This window comes from Podarcis tiliguerta, assembly GCF_965153285.1.
Source record: "Podarcis tiliguerta genome assembly, chromosome: 1".
NCBI classification, from domain to species: Eukaryota; Metazoa; Chordata; class Lepidosauria; order Squamata; family Lacertidae; genus Podarcis; species Podarcis tiliguerta.
In genome coordinates this window covers 84,338,933-84,353,935 of record NC_139534.1, presented here as the reverse complement: position 1 = coordinate 84,353,935, position 15,003 = coordinate 84,338,933, and the positions used below count along the sequence as shown (strand labels likewise).

Below are 15,003 nucleotides of genomic sequence, written 5' to 3'. Positions count from 1 at the left end.
GTGAAAATACATCGTGTTATCTAGCTGTTCTGCGCAGATTAAAGCCAGCCTTTTTCCATATAAAAAAGCTCATCCAAGTTGCACATAGCTAGGGCTCAACAAGTGAAGCTGCTGGAAACCTACAAGAACACGTGAAGTAACCCAAAGATGAATCTTCTAGCACTATCAACCTTATTATTGTCCTTTCCTAGGTTTACACGAGGTAAACCTGTCCAGGTGTGTCCTTGATGCTGCTGAAGATGCTGTCTAGACCTCTCTCTCGAAGAACTCGCTTCCTGCATTTTCTGCTGTGATTTTACATTTCAATGATTAAGTATACTGCACCCTAAAAAGATGTCCCATTCTTTTTCAGGGAATCCAGGAAGACAAGGCCACAGGTGAGCTTGATTTATGCCTGTTTTATGAGATGTCATGCTCTCAATGTTGTGCTTATGCCATGCTGTTGTTCTATAGATTGTTGTAGAGTTTTTCTGTCTTATGTAATTGAGAAAATAGCATTCAGATCTGGGTGTCTATGATTCCACTCTTAGGGGAGGAAGGTCTTCTGGGAAGCCCCACAGCATGACTTCCATTGAAAACAATGGGAGCTTCTCAACAACAGGAGTAATGTTGTCACTCAGCTCCTCCCATTCACTTCATTTGAGCTCATAGAGGGAAATGCTCAGTGGATTTTGACCCTGGGTGCCTTTAGAGTAGCAGTCTGATCTCAAAGTTGCTGACCTTAATAAAAGAGTGCATTGTTCAGCACCTCCTGCTTTATACATTTGAGATTAACTTTACTTTCCATGAGGTCTTCACCACTATTAAATCTTGCAACATATTGATGAACTTGGTTAGTGTGCTAAATAAATAACATATTTATTGATGGGTGGTCATATGGTCTTTGGTACTTCATGAACATTCTCAGTTCATATACTGGAAGGAAAACAGGATTGGTTGTTTGTTTTCTGGGGTTTGGGTTTTTGTTTTGTTTTACAAGGCAATATTTCTTCCTGCCTGCTGTTCAAATGAGCTCTGGGAAATTTGCATTCCTAGTCTAGCCCTCCATTATTTCTAAATGGGTAGACCTGCTGTTCATCTCTGGTTAGACCTGGCATCCAGGCAACTTTCCACACTGCTTTACACTGGTGTTTGACATCTGAGAGGGAGATATTTAGGATCTACCTATTCTTCTGACTGTAAGTTGGTTTAACTGATTTTAAAATTGCATTGTTACATTGATGTCACCCACTCTGGAACCTTATGCTGAATGGTGCATATGAAATCATAGTACTACTACTACTACTACTACTACTACTAATAATAATAATAATATCCTTGCAGGAGAAACATTTATGCATCAGGATGATATTGTTTACAGACGAAGAACACAGCGAAGTGCCATGAAATGCCATCAGAGATGTGTTTGGCCTAGATCAGAAGATGGGCTGGTCAACATTCCAATTAATGTCTCGACAGAGTTTTGTATGTTATTTAAAGCTTAACAACAGGCCTTCTCCAGCGTTCATTCTTGCTAATAATGAAATTTTTGTATAATGAAAATCCATTATATATATATAACCCTCCAAAAAACCCCAGATAGCTCTTTTCCATAGCAATCAGTGAGCCATGGTTGTTGGTGATGTTGTTGTTGTTGTTTAGTCATTTAGTCGTGTCCGACTCTTCGTGACCCCATGGACCAGAGCACGCCAGGCACTCCTGTCTTCCACTGCCACCCGCAGTTTGGTCAAACTCATGCTGGTAGCTTCGAGAACACTGTCCAACCATCTCGTCCTCTGTCGTCCCCTTCTCCTTGTATGCTCCATCTTTCCCAACATCAGGGTCTTTTCCAGTGAGTCTTCTCTTCTCATGAGGTGGCCAAAGTATTGGAGCTTCAGCTTCACAATCTGTCCTTCCAGTGAGCACTTAGCGCTGATTTCCTTAATAATGGATAGGTTTGAATTTCCTGCAATCCATGGGACTCTCAAGAGTCTCCTCCAACACCATAAAAGGTAAAGGGACCCCTGACCATTAGGTCCAGCCGTGGCTGACTCTGGGGTTGTGGCGCTCATCTCGCTTTATTGGCCGAGAGAGCCGGCATACAGCTTCCAGGTCATGTGGCCAGCATGACTAAGCAGCTTCTGGAGAACCAGAGCAGCGCACAGAAACGGCATTTACCTTCCCGCCAGAGCAGCACCTATTTATCTACTTGCACTTTGACATGCTTTCAAACTGCTAGGTTGGCAGGAGCAGGGGCCGAGCAATAGGAGCTCACCCCGTCACGGGGATTCGAACCGCCGACCTTCTGATCGGCAAGTCCTAGGCTCTGTGGTTTAACCCACAGCACCACCCATGTCCCAGTTGGGTTGGGACTTCTTAATCAGGCTGGTGCCTTATTCCTGTTGGGAACCTTGATTGAGGTGCAATCACCACAGACAGCACAAAACTGGAGTAGGCAGCAGGTTACAGTCTTGCAGGACCCAGGACAGCTCCCAAGCAGAGCCAACAGCGGAAAGTATGGTGGGGTGATGGCACTCGCCTAGCCTTGGATTGCTTTGTTGGAACTTACCAGGATGTAGAGGTGGGGCAAGGTCAGCATGGTGCAAACACACCAATGGGCGTGCTGAATTGGCTCCAGCAGTGTGCTTGCACTTTGCTGACCTTGCCATTGCCTTACCCCTCCCCTTCTCTTTCCTAATGGGCAACAGCGATGAGACTGTCAGGAGGTCAGGGGAGCACTGCCACCCCACCACACAATAGCCGATACATTCCAAAGCTCAAGGGAGTCCTTTTATCCCCAAGTGCATCTTAATAATTGACAGCCAGAGTCCTGATCCTCAAGTGAAGCTGCAACTTTGCCACGGAGCAATGCACTTTATCACCAATGAATAGCCTCAGCCTCTGGCATTGTCTTCTCTAGCAGGGACTTTGAGGACAGCAAACCAATTTAGTGGGATGATTCAAATTTTAATCTAAGGTCTAAACCATTGCTCCATTATCTGGAGTATAGAAACTCCTATGCACAGTTGGCCTCTGACTCTATATGAGACTGAGAGTCCACAAGACCTTCTGAGATAATGATGTTGGCTTGTGGTCATCGTTTTCAGAAGAGCCATAAGAACATAGGAAACTACCTTATACTGAGTTATACTATTGGTCCATCTAGCTCAGTAATGCTTACATGGACTGGCAGCAGCTCTCCAGAGTCAGCAGTTTTATTTAAGTCCCACTTGGAGATGGCAGGGACATGGCAACATGGGACCTTCTGCATGCAAATCAGATGCTCTACCACTGAGCTACAGCCTTACCCCTGTCTGAAGATGACTGGAAAGATCATCATCAGAGGGATCTGAAGGCCAAACATTTTAAAGTGGAATTGAGTTGGATTTGCACCCTAAAGTTTCTTGTGGCACAGGCTTTGGTAGGCAGCGGGTTGCAGCATCAATTACATGAATCAGACAGCAAATGTGTTGAGTTGTATATGACATAACCAAGTCTGCTATACCCATTTTATACTTTGATATCTTTGTACAATTGCAAAAAAACAACAACCCCAAAACCCATAATAAAAAGCATTTACACAACAGATATAACAAGCACTGAAGTGGTCTGTGTACTGTAAGCAATAGAAACAGTGCTGGCACCCACTTGCTTCCAGCATTCATGTTTCCCTGGAATGTTGGGCACTCTTTCACTGCTATACCATATGCAGAGAGTAGCCATAGTTAGGTGGATAATTTTTGAAGAAGGTTTACATGAAAGAAATCCTCCTTTACACACACATTCACAATTTCCCAGGAGCCCTGTTCTACATGAAATATTTCTTAATGGTATACCCAGGAGTGCAGGGAACTTTCCCATGTTGGCAAAACATATTCTGTTTGAACTCCACACACATAATATGGGAACTTTCAATGCATTTCTTTCTCTCCCTTGCATTTTTTTTTTTTTAGCTGTGGAGGAGAGGACTGTGATAGCTGAAGCAATGCAAGAATTTGTCACACTGACATGTATTCAGTTTATCAGGCATTCAACAGAACATGACTACATAAATATTTTCCCTGCAGATAGGTAAGTTTTATCTCTCCTGATGATATCTAAGAATACTACTATTGCTTGGAATTATGCTGTCTTTCTGTTTCTTCTCTTCTGCCGAAGCTTTCCCCACAACTTGTTGCATTCCAGATATTGGCAGACTCCAGCTCCCATAATTCCTGACCATTGGCCATGCTGCCTGGAGCAGATGGGAGTTGGAGTCCAACAGCGTGTAAAAGCTGGTGTTAGTGGGACAGCCTTCACCAAAACAGGATGCTTTATAGGTGGTTGAAACCCTGACCTTGCCCCAAAACAGGCAAAGGAGATGAGGGAACATTGCATCTGGCAGCCTGAAATGCTTGCACTGACAGAACTATTGCCATAGCACAGTGCTGAATTCCTTGCTTTATGTTTTAAGGTGGTCCATATATTACTAGCAGGGAGTGTCCGGCAATGCCTATGAATCTGTAGAAACCACAAAATACTGTGATTTTTAAATTGATGATACTGTTTGGACCTGTCATGCTAAAAATCAGGTGAAGTCACTCCATTTTTTAGTCTGCCATCTGGATTCAAAATGGAACTGGGCCTCTAAGCATCAGTGAAGCCCACTGCCCCTACATTGGGTATCCTTGTATCGAATTTGGTGACAATATCTCAAGAGGCGGCTGATCCTATTTCAAAAAAATCACACCAAAGTTGCATTTGGGTCCACCACCTTGATTCAAAGTGGCGACCAGCATTAAAACAGTGACAGAGTCCCCCCCCCCCCCCCCGCCCACCTCAGGACCTTAGTGCTGAGTTTTGTAATGATATCTTGAGAGGCAGCCAAACCAATGGAGAATAGACGGACAGACAGACATAGCACTTTCCAAAATATATAGTAGAGAACTAGATGTGAGATGACGTCTATTTTTTTGGAGTCAGTAAAGATGTGCTGTCTTCTAGAGTGCTCCTGGACATTCATATTTTCTGGAAATTAGATGTTTGTAACTAATCATATGTGATGCTCACAACTCAAGATATCAACATTAATATGTAATTGGATAACTCCATTGAATTCAGTGAAGCTTAAGAGGCTGCATTCATACCCACCTACTTCCCATTTAACTCGGTAGAGCTTACTTCTGAGTGGACATGCGCAGGAACAGGGCTCTACTAAATACACACGTACCTCACAGGGTAAAATATGAGAGAGTATGACACTTTGTGCTCACTGAAAGCCAAGTTATAAATGTACTAAATGAAACTGTATGCCATGGCTTTATGTGATGGCACAGGTCATTGCTTTCCATGTTCTCAGGTGCTGGTCTTACTTTGGAAAGATTGGAGGCAAACAGCAGTTGGGCTTGGCAAAAAATGGCTGCATATATAAAGGATTAATTCAGCATGAAATCAACCATGCCCTGGGTTTCATACATGAACAGGCCCGGAACGACCGAGACAAGTATGTTAAAATCCACTTGGAGTATGTTACAGCAGGTATGTCCACCAGCATTCAAGTAACAGTTTTAACCCTTGCTTGCTGTAGAGGATTATTTAAACAAAAACATTTCTATATTGTATATTGTGCATATATCTTCAATTCTGAGCAGAGGGTGCATTTAAACCATGTAAAAATAAACAAATAAACAACTAAAGCAAGTAAACCACAAACAACTTTAAGTATACATATATATATATATATATATATATGCAGGTTTTGGTGTCCTCGGGTGTCTTCCCGTGTAAAAGTTGGGGTGTCTAGGCGACGTTTCGACGAGGTCTCACTCGTCATCTTCAGGCTGGTGCTTTCGGCTTCTTGTTACTGGAACAGAGCAGGATCTCAGTGTTTGAGTTCCTATAAATACTGTTGAGGAGGTGTGGTGTATAGCCTCCAATGTTCTGGGCAGAGAGGAGGTTCCCAGGCTAGTGTGCCTTTTCTTCTTTTGTTCCTTAATTACTTGAGGGATATCTTGAGTGATTTCTTGAGTGATTTCCTGAATCCCACTTAGGTGGGTCATTAGGTGTGGATTAGTTGCTAAAGCCTTCGTGTCTTGAACTCTTGAACTTTGTGAAGAGTTTTTCTGAGAAGATGGCTGTACTGCACTTGGTTGTGCTCTGGCTTGGCTTCGTGTATAGGGGCGAGCTGTGGTTTTGTGGCCTGTGCCAGCCAAATCTGTGTAGGGATTGCAGGGGGGTGCAGCATCCGGAGGTGCCACCCTGGTTTGGCTACTGGATGGTGTCTGTAATTTATCTGTGGAGAGGGTCTGGGTTTGGGTCTGGTGTGGTTGATAGGTGATGGCGTTCTGTGTGCCTCTGGATCTGGTGTCAGATTTTGTGGGGAGGGCTAATTTCCAGATGTCTGGCAAGCGGGATGTGTCGTCACGCTTGTTCATGTTGTGAGGGTGTTTCTCTATCTCGATGGCTTCCATGATTATTCTCTTGTGGTGATGTTCCATGTTAAAGAGCAATTTGGAATCTGCAAAATTAATTTCGTGTCCTGTTTCTTTCATGTGTTGGAAAAGAGAGGAAGTTTTTTCTTCTTTTTTGACGGCATTCTTGTGTTCTGCGATACGTGCATTTATTCGTCTGTTTGTTTGTCTCTTTTCCAACACATGAAAGAAACAGGACACGAAATTAATTTTGCAGATTCCAAATTGCTCTTTAACATGGAACATCACCACAAGAGAATAATCATGGAAGCCATCGAGATAGAGAAACACCCTCACAACATGAACAAGCGTGACGACACATCCCGCTTGCCAGACATCTGGAAATTAGCCCTCCCCACAAAATCTGACACCAGATCCAGAGGCACACAGAACGCCATCACCTATCAACCACACCAGACCCAAACCCAGACCCTCTCCACAGATAAATTACAGACACCATCCAGTAGCCAAACCAGGGTGGCACCTCCGGATGCTGCACCCCCCTGCAATCCCTACACAGATTTGGCTGGCACAGGCCACAAAACCACAGCTCGCCCCTATACACGAAGCCAAGCCAGAGCACAACCAAGTGCAGTACAGCCATCTTCTCAGAAAAACTCTTCACAAAGTTCAAGAGTTCAAGACACGAAGGCTTTAGCAACTAATCCACACCTAATGACCCACCTAAGTGGGATTCAGGAAATCACTCAAGAAATCACTCAAGATATCCCTCAAGTAATTAAGGAACAAAAGAAGAAAAGGCACACTAGCCTGGGAACCTCCTCTCTGCCCAGAACATTGGAGGCTATACACCACACCTCCTCAACAGTATTTATAGGAACTCAAACACTGAGATCCTGCTCTGTTCCAGTAACAAGAAGCCGAAAGCACCAGCCTGAAGATGACGAGTGAGACCTCGTCGAAACGTCGCCTAGACACCCCAACTTTTACACGGGAAGACACCCGAGGACACCAAAACCTGCATTCCTGTACCCGTGAAAATCTACGAAAGCATATATATATATATATATATATATATGTCTCCCCAGAGCAGCTTACAAATATCAGTAGTTAGCCCCTACACTCAAGCTTACGAAAGGAAAAAAGCACTGTAATAATAATAATAATAATAATAATAATAATTTATTTCTCCCCCAGTCACTCTGGTCTTCCAACAGAAGGTTAAAAGTGGAAGTGGGGAAACAAGCAAACCCAAGCACTTGTTCTTAAAGGGACTCAGAAATTCACAAGGGCTTCAGCAGAGAAACTGTTGCTAAGTTTACAACATCTTTATTTTCACAAGTACCTGTTAAAATCATTCTTCTCTCTCTTTCTCCCCCTGTGTTCTAACTCTCCTTTGAGTGCCTGCTTCACTTACTTTCATATTTTACAGGAGAACAGGGGAATTTCGAGAAAGTGGACTCTAATAATCTGGGTCTTCCGTATGACTATGGTTCAGTGATGCATTATGGCCCGTAAGTTGTGTTTCAGGGCACCTTCTCTTTTCAGACAAAACTGCTCTTAACTGTAGTGTAAGGATCCTCTTTTATATAATTTCATCTCTGTCTTCTCCTTGGAGCAATGTGCAAGAACACGCTGAAGCTGCAAGGGAGTGCAACTTCTTCCAACACTGGTTGAACATCCAAACTGAAACCCTTCCCACTTATCACAAGAACCTCTGCCTTGCCTGGATTTTGTTTCAGTTTGTTAGTCTTCATCCCACCCACTTCATCCCACTAACAGCCAGAACTGATCTACAACATTTACAGCATCTTTGGGATTGCTGGATAGGGAGAGACAGAGAAGAAGCTGTGCCCCAAACTGCAGATGACCTCTCTCAAATGTCTTCATGTAGATGTTAAAAAGGACAGTATAGAACCCTGAGGAACCATACAAATGAAAAGTCATGGGACTGAACAAAAGTGTTTCATTGCCACATTGGTACATTATTGTTGCTGAACCCCAAATCTTTTGCATGTATGTATAGACAACCCAATGTCTGTGAAGTGTTTATTCTTCATTTCCCAGGATGGTTTCCATGCAAATATTATTTTAGATGTTGCATTATAAAACAATGACCCGACAGAGTTTGATGATCACATCTATTCCTGTCTTCTGCAGATACGATTTTTCTAGTGCTCCCGGGAAAGCAACCATTGTCCCCATCCCAAACGCATCTGTACCAATTGGTCAGAGAATAGGACTCAGCGACCTAGATGTGAAAAAAATCAACAAGCTCTACAGATGCAGTAAGTGTTCAGAATGCTACATGGGTAGTTTCCCATCTGATGTTGTTAATTTTTTATAACATTTGAGATTAGTTAGTGCTGCCAGATTTCGTGACCTAGATGGGCATCACCTCACCTTAACATACTTTCTCTTCCCAATGCCATGCTTTGAAAACAGTGAATCATTTACTCTGCACTTGAAAGGGCACCTTTCAAAACCAACAAAAAACCATTGGAGTGGGGAAGTCCACAAGAGCACTCTTCCCTTCCATGCTTTCCAAAAACAGGCATTCGGAAGCATCGCTGCCTCCAGCTAGGGAGGTAGAGCATAGCCATCATGGCTAGTAGCCATTCCCCCCCCCCCTTTCAAGAACATATTATTCCAACCCAATTGGTCAACACTTGGCCCTCTTTGCAAGCTCCCTGTGCTGGGAAGGAGAGCCTTTCCCAAGGTGCTATCCCATGCAGGTGCAGTATGTGTATGAATGTGTAGTATTTGGTCATCTATCATCATTTGGATCTTGCAGTCGGCACCTGCATGGGGATGCTGCCGCACTGAAGGCAAGACCAACCCTTTATCACTGGATTGCCTTGCCAATTGGGAACCTATAGGGAAGGGGGGGTGTTTAATGTGCCTCTGTATGCTCAGTGTACAGAGTTCACTCCCCTGCACACCCCAACAGTCCTAAAACACAAGCCCTCCTTTTTCTAAACACCCACCCCACTCATCATAAGGAGGGAAATTTTGCTAATACTGTATACTGCACTGTATGTTGGTCTTAATGTAATGAGCTCAAGTCATGAATCACAATCATTTGCTGTCTGGTGTGTGTGATATTGTTAACAGGCATATTTTAATTTCTTCACTCAGCAGGAGTAACCTTTACTAGGTTGAACAGTGACATATTTAATGAGCGCTGAGTTCTCCCTCACAGAGTTCAAGGATAGATAAACAGAAAGTTGTGTTGGAATTTTCCCTTGGCACATCTCATTTTCCCCTCATTTTGTTCTGTTCTGTTCTTTAGACTGTTGTAGCACTGTGCTTCGTAATCGAAGGGGCAACTTCTCCTCTACTAATTACCCATATTCATACCCCAAAAATGTCACATGCCTATGGCTGATCCAAATCCCAGAAGGAAAGGTAAGGATGCTCAAATCATTGTTTAATGTATCAGGATTACACAACAGATAAAAGGAGGGCAGGGAATGGACCTTTCCAGTGTGGTGTAGTGGTTCAGAGCGGTAGTCTCGTAATCTGGTGAACCAGGTTCGCATCTCCGCTCCTCCACATGCAGCTGCTGGGTGACCTTGGGCTAGTCACACTTCTCTGAAGTCTCTCAGCCCCACTCACCTCACAGAGTGTTTGTTGTTGGGGAGGAAGGGAAAGGAGAATGTTAGCCGCTTTGAGACTCCTTCGGGTAGTGATAAAGCGGGATATCAAATCCAAACTCTTCCTCTTCTTCTTCTTCTTCTTCTTCTTCTTCTTCTTCTTCTTCTTCTTCTTCTTCCTTCTTGCTACTTGTATACTTTTGGGAGTTGCAGTCTGTTTATGCTCTGAACTCACTGACACAACATTAATCTTCAGGTTAGTTTCAAGTACGTGACACCAGGCTATGTACACAACCATACGTTTGAAGCACATCTCCCCATCCCAAGAATCCTGGGAATCAGGGCCCAGCCAAGCTAAAATGTATTTGGCTTTCTTTTTCTGCTTTAGGTCTTTCTGAAGTTTCATGTTTTGGATCTCCAGCGCTCTCCAAACTGTGCCTCCGACTACATCCGAATTTATGATGGAAACAACAGGAATGCCCGTCTTCTTGTCGACAAGTTATGTGGAGAGGGGCAGTTGCCAGCAGTGGTGTCTTCTGGAAGCATGATGCTTGTGGAGTTTGTGAGTGATGAGGCTGTTGCATCAAAGGGTTTCACAGCTTCCTATGCACATGGTATGAAGGGCTCTATCTCTCACTACTTGCTGAAAGCATCAGTGCTAGGAAAGAAACACATACAGTACATGCAAAATAAAAACAAGCACTGGTGGAACAGTTTTCCAAGGGTATTTTAATTTTACGCTCTCTTTCCCTGGATCTGAATTACCCAAATTCTCTAAATCCATTTGCTGTCACAACAACCCACATAGAAGTCTATGGACCTCAAACTATTTGCTCATCTTTGCATGTCTGAGCCCATCTGAAACATGTTTACTCAGACATACCTTACCCTAAAAACGCCCTGAGATATATGGGTATACAAATCTAATTAATTATAAATAAATAAATAAATAAAGCCCACTAAAATCTATTTATTTATTATTATTACTACTACTACTACTACTACTACTACTACTACTACTATATATATGCCCACTCAACAACCACTTCAATTTGCAGCCCAGGTCCTGTTGCAGGTGCCACGTAATCCTCATTCCACATTTGCAGGCACCTATCCTTTGGAAATTCTTGCCTATTTTCACCAGGCAGGTGCCTTCCCTGCACTCTCAATAGCATTTGCAAGCCTATCCAGACATGCAGAGTATTGACATGTGCTTTAATCTGGTTTATAACTTGTCATTGGTTTTAAGTATTTTTGAAAGTTTAATATAGTTGCTTCTAACCGTTCTGTTGTGGATAATTCTATTCTTTTTCTAAGCCGCTTTGAGGTTACATTACAATCAAGTATGTGAGATAAATCTTGTGAGATAAATAAATAAATATAACAAAGGGAGAAGCACATAGGAAGGCTGCCATCTGCAGAGTCAGAACATTGGTCCACCTAGTTCAGTATTGTCTATGCTGATGGGCAGCTGCTCTCTGGGGTCAGTAGAGGCCTGTTTGGAGTTGCCAGGGGTGGAGAACCTGGGACCTTCTGCATGCAAAGCTGATGTTCTATGGCTAAACTACAGGCCTTCCCCACTGGATTCAGATTAGGAAAGAAGAAGAAAATCAACTCCATGGCCCAATGGAGGGATAGCAGTGCCAGACCACAGTTATCCTCTTCCTGCTTCTCAACATGTTCATTGGTGGAGACTGCTGCCACCCACCCGTCATGGTGGGACCAGTCAAGAACTGGCAGAGTTTTCACCACCCTTCCTAATGCTGATTTCTCTTCCTCTTCTCTTGGTGTCTTATGTTCTTGTTGATTTTGTATCCTGCCTACCCTCCACCTAACAACAACCCTGTAAGAAAGGCTACGCTAAGAGAGAGCTTCAAGGCTCTCCATCAGCTTCATGAATGAGATTTCCCATATCCAACCTCAGCACTCTTGTCATTACACCATACTGGCTTGGGTGAACTCTTGCATCCATACGAGTGTCCTTCATTTAGAGTGAACATTATCTTTAAACATACTGATTCCCTCCCCCCTTTTATTCCATTGATTCCCCCCCCCCCCCATTCTTTTCATCACAGTGATATGTGGAGGGACTTTCACAAGCACTCATGGAGTGGTCACTTCTCCAAACTTCCCAAGAAAATACCCTCCAAACAAAAGATGCCTATGGATTATCAGTGCTCCAGCAGGAAGCAGGGTAAGGGGCAGGAGGAGGGGGGGTGGGCTTCCCTGGCTAGGGCAACAACTTTATACAGCTCATTACTTTCCCCCTAAAGACCTGATCTCAATCTCTCTTCAGAAAAGATTGCATTAGATCAGGGGTAGCCAATGTGTTGTTTACTCCTGCATTCAGTGATGAAATCTAGCTTGCTCCAGATCTGCCTTGTTAATTTATGGGTATGCATAATGCTCACTGGCTTTAGTGCATACTATGTTGTTGGATTTAGATAAAATGCTACACATAGAAATTGGTGCCCTTATGTGGTTGCTTCAGATCTCCCTAACGATGGGCTTTTTTGACCTGGAAGAAGCCGCTGGGTGCAACTATGACAGACTTGTCTTTCGTGACGGCAGCGACATCAGCTCTCCACTTCTTGGCACTTTTTGTGGGAAGACAGAGGTTCCATCTTTCAATTCCACTGGGAGCTTTCTACGTATAGAATTTTACAGTGACGTTGTTTCTCAATATTCCGGGTTTAAGCTGGACTACTCAATGAGTTAAGTACTGTTGCTAGGGTATCTGGGTGGGAGATGGCAAGATTTTGTGTTGGAAAAAAGTGGGGAAGAAATAATGATTTGTTCCTATTGTGGAATTGTTGCCTTGAGGGATATGTGAGTCATCTGTGTTCCTCAGAAGTTTTGGTTAAATGGAAATACACCAGTAATTTAGTTATAGTGACACGATGCGCAGACTGACACAGGAGTGTCAGGTAACCGGGGCTGCAAATGCCTCAACAGGGAAATGAGCCTGGGGCCCATATGGCTCAAGTATCTCCCCACACTGGGCATAAAGCCTATAATGAGAAGTTTGGTTTATGTATAGCAATACAAAAATAGGCCCCAAGTCAACTTGACGATTATGTTGTGAGGAAGAATAACCTGAACCTCACCCCCATTTCCTGACACAAACAAAATACCCTATATTGCTTTCCAGACAGATAAAAGCCCTCTTTGAACCTTGGAGAACTGGAAAAAGCAATACATGAGGGAGGAGACTGCAGGCACAATGGTGCAAGCTCCATACAGGCCACCCCATTGCCCTCCATGAGTTTGAGGGGGACTTCCAGAAGCAGGGAGCCTTCTTTCAGGGTTTTCCCGACTGTTGGTGTGCTTGTCTTTCTCCCATTCCTTGAATGCCTGAAGAGGGCTAAAGGCTAAGGGCAATGTGCTAGGATCAGTGACCTTGTGCTTGAAAGGCCTTTGCATCTAAGTGTGTGTTAATGCAGAAAGATGGGCAAAAGGACAGCTGCAATTTCCCATTCCTGTCTCATTTGCAGGGGGAGTGGCTGGCATGCCAGCCCCCGCAGTGCCCTTCTTACGGCTCACTTGGCTATAAAAACAGGTGGGCCAGAAGTGGACCACCAGGGCAATGGCCTTTGTGCTTATTTATTGCATTTAGATCCCATCTTTCTTCCAAGGAGCTCAAAGTGGTGTACATGGTTCTCTACTCTGACAGCAACCCTGTGAAGTAGTTAGGCTGAAAGACTCTGACTGGGCGCATGTCACCCAGTGAGTTTCATGGCAAGAGCAGCTACTGGGGACGCGGGTGGTGCTGTGGGTTAAACCACAGAGCCTAGGACTTGCCGATCAGAAGGTCGGCGGTTCGAATCCCCGCGACGGGGTGAGCTCCTGTTGCTCGGTCCCTGCTCCTGCCAACCTAGCAGTTCAAAAGCATGTCAAAGTGCAAGTAGATAAATAGGTACTGCTCCAGCGGGAAGGTAAACGGCGTTTCCGTGCACTGCTCTGGTTTTCCAGAAGTGGCTTAGTCATGCTGGCCACATGATCCGGAAGCTGTACATTGGCTCCCTCAGCCAATAAAGTGAGATGAGCGCAGCAACCCCAGCGTCGGTCATGACTAGACCTAATGGTCAGGGGTCCTTTTACCTTTACCTTTATCCCAGGTACTAATCCATTGCTTAATCACTGCACCATACTGGCTGTAAGCAGTCCACAGCTTAGCTTCACTACTAAGCCCAGTCATGAGCTCACTCCAATGGTTTGTCAAAATATGCTTCCAGACTAATGACTTTAGAACTAACCCACAATTAATGCTTGCATTCATAAATGCAGCAAACAATATTAATGCTATGTGCCCTGCCTCAAGCCTAGGCTATTTTAATCCATGAAACAAACTTTACAGATGAAACAAACTTTACCTGTCATTGCAGTTTTGCCATCATGAAGAACAGCCTGTGGGAGAATTGCCTTCGTCCTGAACTGCCAACAAGAAAGAGCGTGGAAATTCTGATGCCAGATTGTCTTTGCCTCTTGCTGGTGTTGTGCTTTGTTTCTTTTTAAAGACTGATCAGTTTCTTCCATAAATACTCTCAAGTGCAGAATGCTGAACTGTACGCTGGATTTGCCAAAACACCAAGGAGCAATTGAAGCAGGCAAGGAGAAGTTATTCTATGCTGTATCTCTTCAATTACCATTTTTACTAGCCATCTGTTGGTGGCACCTTGAACTATGTAACAAAAGATGTTAAGTAAAGCTTAAAAAGCCCATCGTTCGCATTCAGATTGCTTTGATCTGCTCACATTCCAGTGCCCTTGCCTTGTCATCCTTGTTTAGGTGCACAGGCCTTTCCCAATGGAAAATGCCCATCATTCTCCTTGTAAGTCCAGTGGCTTTATTCGTGGTAAGTGCCTATATCCCTGTTTTTCAAGCTCTAAAGTCAGGAATCAGTAGCATTGCCTTGTGTGTTGTGTGTATGCTGATGCACAGAGTGTGCTGGGGGCATGGCCCATCATTATGACTTAATTGACTGCTTCTCTGTGTTGCAGCACATAGGCATCCAGAGA

At 43.9% G+C, this 15,003-nt stretch overlaps 1 protein-coding gene across 2 annotated transcripts; it reads left to right on the top strand.

The window, feature by feature from the left end:
- LOC310675152 (embryonic protein UVS.2-like) lies at window positions 1-14,706 on the top strand. 2 transcript variants are annotated; one of them, XM_083435326.1, is made up of 12 exons: window positions 1-216; window positions 353-377; window positions 1,324-1,464; window positions 3,933-4,050; window positions 5,318-5,496; window positions 7,822-7,903; window positions 8,550-8,677; window positions 9,682-9,797; window positions 10,374-10,599; window positions 12,061-12,179; window positions 12,477-12,699; window positions 14,371-14,706. In XM_083435326.1, exons 1-12 carry the CDS (start codon window positions 148-150, stop codon window positions 14,382-14,384), a joined length of 1,440 nt encoding a protein of 479 aa, XP_083291452.1. In that variant the 5' UTR covers window positions 1-147; the 3' UTR covers window positions 14,385-14,706. The 2 variants fall into 2 exon arrangements, with proteins under 2 accessions (XP_083291452.1, XP_083291453.1); XM_083435327.1 differs by having other exon boundaries at window positions 2-202.
- Window positions 14,707-15,003: the final 297 nt, after the last annotated feature.

Excerpts from the sequence above, each read along its gene's own strand:
- LOC310675152 (XM_083435326.1), top strand. The coding sequence starts at position 148 with ATGAATCTTCTAGCACTATCAACCTTATTATTGTCCTTTCCTAGGTTT. Across the intron at positions 378-1,323 it reads CCAGGAAGACAAGGCCACAG|GAGAAACATTTATGCATCAG; the intron begins GTGAGCTTGATT and ends ATATCCTTGCAG. Across the intron at positions 9,798-10,373 it reads TCCAAATCCCAGAAGGAAAG|GTCTTTCTGAAGTTTCATGT; the intron begins GTAAGGATGCTC and ends TTTCTGCTTTAG.